This window comes from Atta colombica, unplaced genomic scaffold (assembly GCF_001594045.1).
Source record: "Atta colombica isolate Treedump-2 unplaced genomic scaffold, Acol1.0 scaffold254, whole genome shotgun sequence".
NCBI lineage: Eukaryota > Metazoa > Arthropoda > Insecta > Hymenoptera > Formicidae > Atta > Atta colombica.
The window spans coordinates 552,707-557,997 of NW_017259353.1; the positions used below are offsets into that span (position 1 = coordinate 552,707).

The 5,291-nt window shown below is 26.2% G+C and overlaps 1 protein-coding gene across 3 annotated transcripts in view; it reads right to left on the reverse strand.

Moving 5' to 3' along the window:
• Nucleotides 1-5,291, reverse strand: part of LOC108689080 (heterogeneous nuclear ribonucleoprotein 27C) — a 44,208-nt gene that overhangs the window by 28,226 nt on the left and 10,691 nt on the right. For 2 of the 3 annotated variants that reach the window (XM_018195685.1, XM_018195684.1), the window contains exon 6: nt 2,859-3,059. The exons of the other annotated variant lie outside the window; for it this stretch is intronic. In XM_018195685.1, the coding sequence (XP_018051174.1) occupies nt 2,859-3,059 (201 nt within the window). The remainder of the gene's footprint in view (nt 1-2,858; nt 3,060-5,291) is intronic. 3 annotated transcript variants of the gene reach the window in all.

Below are 5,291 nucleotides of genomic sequence, written 5' to 3' on the forward strand. Positions count from 1 at the left end.
GAATGCAATTACGCATTTATATTATTTAAACGAATAAATAATAAAAACAAAATTTATTTAATTATATATATATATATATATATAAACTATATTAAGTATAAATATATATTAAATTATATAATATTATATATTGTATATTTTTTAAATAAAACATAAAAAATTAACGAGACACTATTATATTATTCAATAATTTTCATAAATACTGCAAACAAATTCCATTCTATGAACAACTGCGTATAAAAAAAATTTGTATCTATAGTATCTAAAATTAATTTACATTTAAATCGGCTCTATCACAACATCAAGATAATGAGATCAGTATTTCTATATTGATGTTCAATGCGATTAATTTACCTTTCAATATAGATCTTTATATAAAAAATAGATCTACACAATAATAAATTATAACTATATCAAAAATATTTCAAACAACTTATAAAATATATAATTCTTATTATAAAAAGCGCAACTCTAAAGGTAGTAAATCATATACTCGAGATAACTGCTATATAATCATGCATTTAATATCAAATAACTGTTACAGTCATCTACAATAATAATAAATGTATGAACAAGCTTTTTTAACATCGTAAATATATCTCACATTTCATTGTACATTTTTGCTCAGAATTGTCATTTATAGACTGAAAAAATTACTTTAAACAAATATTATAAAAATGTTCACATATACAAATATCTTATGTTTATAAATAACGAATCAATTATAGATTCATTACATTTACAGATAAATATGAAATGTGTACATTAACAATAAAAAGCACTAAATAGACATACATTTATTACACACAAGCAAAGATATAAAAAATGCTATACTGATCTCAGGATCTTAAAGACGAATTGATGTCAGTTGTATAACTTCTATTTTCTTTCTAAATTTTTATAACTTACAAACGCAAAAAAAAGCTGATTATTATTGTATATTTTTTACAACGGATCATATTTTTCATTGTCAGTAGAGACATCAATTCGTCATTAGTCAAATAGGTGATAAAAGGAAAGAAGGAGAGAGTATAGCATATCCTGCATTACAAATTGTCATAAAACATTAATTTTCTTAATTAACTTTCAATGTTTGTAAAGTGATTATTCTCATTATTTATAAGTTACAAAAAAATGATAACATGCTCTCAAAACTTGGGATAAAAATATCTTTCGAGAATCTATTCTAATCTGTTATGTATAATAGTATGCAATATATGTATATATAACTTCTAATCATAAATGGTTAAACAACCCGATAAATGGGTACTGGCAGGGTACATGCTTTTCGATAATTTAAGTGTAAAAGGAATTCGGAAAAAAACAGACTAATAAAATACTAAAAAATTTGCAAAGGAAAGGAATATCTAGGATAAATGAGGACTTTTAAATAAAAAGAACTATAATTTGACGTTACAGTTCAGAAATTATCGTTTCTAATACTCGAGACGTGATCTAGAAGATCGTGTAGCGAATAAAATATGAAATAATAAAATAGATGATGGGACCAGAATAGCTAGGCGAGTGGCAGTGCGTCAAGCGTACAGCAAGCATTACTTTCAATCCAAAGAATGAGCAATATGCAACGAGTATATAGCTATATTCGATTATTTTCATTCAACTTCAAGCAAAAACTAGTATCTATAGAATGTTGTTTTCTATACTTGCACACACTCTGAACACACATACACACGCGCGCGCGCGCGCACGCACAGATATATACATATAGGTATACATATATACGTATGCAGGAAAAATATAAATGTATATAACATAAATACATACACGCACACATATACATATATACACACATATATATATATTTTTTTTATAAATTCTTTGATAAAATTACTTAAATAAAAAAGATGAGATTTTTTAGATCTATACACTCGTTGTGAATATAATACAAGTCTTCTTAAGTTTAATAATATTAATACAAAACCAATTTTATTTTACTTCCTTCAATCTTCGTAATAGTTATCACAAGATATGTCAAACGTATCAAATTTTTAACGTATTAATTGTTATTAGAAACTCAAGTACAATGTGTTAAACAATTTTTTTATTAAGATTTATACATATTTATAATTTGTACAAAATAATTAGTATATATTTTATTCAATTATATATGTATATATTTTAATTTTTATCATCTTTTACTTTCTTTTTAAAAGCAGAATTATTGTTAAAAGCAAAATTATTGTTAAAATCCTACAATCCTACAACTATAAAAATGTTAATATAAATATAATGTTATAAAAATTCATCAAGCAGAATATTAGAAATTGTCCCATTATTAAATTGTTAACATTCATGTACTGTCAGATGAAAATATCGCAATTAACAAAATTGGTTATAAGAGAATTGGAGGAAGTGCATACATCAAATACAAAAAGAGAAACATTCTATGTGTTGAAAGTATCAACTCTTTGAGTACAATAAAACCATATATATATATATATATATATATATTCAACAAAACATCGGTGGTCTACAGATTTATATATAAGTTCGACGAAAATTATTGGCGTGGCCTGTGGACTCAAATATGTATTCGGTGAAAGTCATCTGCTATGGATTCATATATGTATTCGGCGATGTCTCCTTTATGATATTTTCATTATAAACAAAATACATATTCCGATCACAGCGAACAGCAAGTGCATCCATAAAGAACGTTCAGCTTGTAAGTGCTCCGTACTCAAAGAGTTAATTCTCCCGACTGGACATATAAAATTAGGCTAGTATAAGAAATTACATTGCTGTAGCTAGGCGCAGAATTAGGTCAAAATGGAACTAATTGCGATGCCAAAGGGTGGAAAGAGGAAAGTTTGTTTGACTTGAGCTTGAAGACTCACCCTGCGGGCCAGAGGGGTTCGAGTTGGAGTTGGGCTGCGAGGAGTTAGGCTGAGGGGGCTGGGGTGGGGGCTGGGTCCCAGGAGGAGGCCCATTCTGTGGCATGTTCCAGGAGCTCCAAGAGCCCCCAGGCCCGCCTCCCGCAGCCCCGCCAGTACCCGCCGTGGGCCCGTAGCCCCCTGAAGCGGCCGCCGCCGGCCCACCTGCGATCATCAACCACACAAAACACGTGTCACCGACCGCATGTCATAGCTCACATCATCTTTCTTACCACTTTGTTTAATTTATATTAATATTGTTTTTCTCCAATTTGTTACAAATATAAAGCTGTCTCTATTTCTTTAATGTTAAGAACGCCTCTTTGGCGACATGAACATTCATGCTTGGTTCTCTTAATAAATAGCATGAAAGAAGAAGAAAAGGAAGAATTAAAAGCAAAGATAGGCGATAACAATAATTACACAAGATAATTTAGGCAAACACATTTCAGTAGAGAATACATCTCACTTCTTATATTTTGTAAACTGGAGAAATAAACAAATATCTAAGCATATGCATCTCAACACATCTAAAAAATTAAAAAGAACAATATTGCACTTCGCAAATATATATTGATAAATTTCATTTAACTTTCTATATTTTGAAGTTCTGAATTATATAGTAAAAATTGACAAAAATAAAATTAAGTATTTTATGTATACGTAAATTTTATCAAATACAAAGTGCATCATTGAAATTACTGGATGAGACATTTTCCCTTTCAATTTATAAATACGTCTCAGTAACTTTATTTAAATAAGCCTCTTTATTATTTTTATTATATCAGTTTTAACAAATATCAATTTCTTCTTCTTCTGAAGACAATTTTGTGTTTAATAAAGACAGTACTTATTAGATAGCATATGTTGATTTATACATATATATTTTATACGTTTCCTAAATATATCTAATATTTTATAAACTGTTAAACTTTTATAACTTTTAAATATATAAAATCAACATGACTAAAATTTACATAAATCAATGTATCTTCTTCTTTATAACAAATGTGGAAAAAAACAAAAAAAAATTCTACAAAAAACAATGTAAAATATTTTTCCAAAAAAATATTGTAAGACAAAATATTAAAACTTAATTTTTTTAATAGTAACTATAATAAATGCTTTTTCAAAAGATTAAAAATAGTTAGTTTTTAATCTTTAATTTAATTTTGTTACAAAAATGTATTATTAAAATAAAATAAAGTTTAATTTCTATGTACGTAATATTTTATTATAATATGATTCAATCAATTTTTTATCCTTTTTCTAATTTTTTATAAAAGAGCATATTTCTTTGACAGACGTCTTTCGTGAAGTGCGTAACAAAAACACTCTTTTAAATAATATAAATATTATAAAATAAAATTTGTTTTACTAATATTTCTATGTTTTAATTTTAATATTTTTTATTATAGATAAAGTCTATATATGTATAATAAAAAAATAATTCCAACTACATATTTTGATATACTAACATTCTAATGACTGTAGAGCGTATTTGCCTGAATTATCCTATGGAAAGTTGCTCTTATAGAAAATGTTATTAAACATGTGAATACAACATCGTATAGATTACAACACAGTATAGGTAGCTTCTCTATTTTATAATACATGAATGTGACATTTTTTTCGTAAAATGTAAGCATGTAACATGTTATCATACTCAATGTTAGTATTCGCTATCTCTAAGTATATTAGAGATAGCATCGTGTTTTTAATATAGCAATTGGTGCTTTAAGATAATTTAGTGTTAGAAATAAGTGGAGAGTAAGAATATTATTTTAATATAAAAACAGAATCTGTATAAAAATTTAGATTTAAGACTTCTACCTACTCATTTCTTACTTCTGTGGCTATCTTGAATTGTAATATCAAAAAAAACGAGAAAACATTTTTAAAAATTCTTGCAAAATACATTAAAAGTCGATAGAAGACACGCTAGAAATATTGAGAAAATCATAAAGTTATTTATCATCAAAAGAATTATCACAACCCACTACAAAGCAATTTTTTGAAAAAAAAGTGCAAAATTAAATTTTATTTCGCACTATAATATAATAAGATGCGGATAATCTGTTTATTATGGTATTTTAAAGAACAAATTGTAAAATGTAACTCTGTAACTTTCATACATTCGTAAGAAACAAACTTTAAAAAAGTCTTATGATAAAATATTTTTTCTAATAAGACAAAATGTAAAGAGTAGTACAGATATGAATCCGTATCATACATAAGGTGCAGATAAGTTAATTTGTCATGCTTTTTGAGTCTTAAAATATAAATAATTTATAAAACTAACATTTATTTGAAACAATAGATTTGAAAAATATATCAAAACCATCTTTTGAATTTCAATAATAAATAATTGAATTGTATATATATATATATATATAA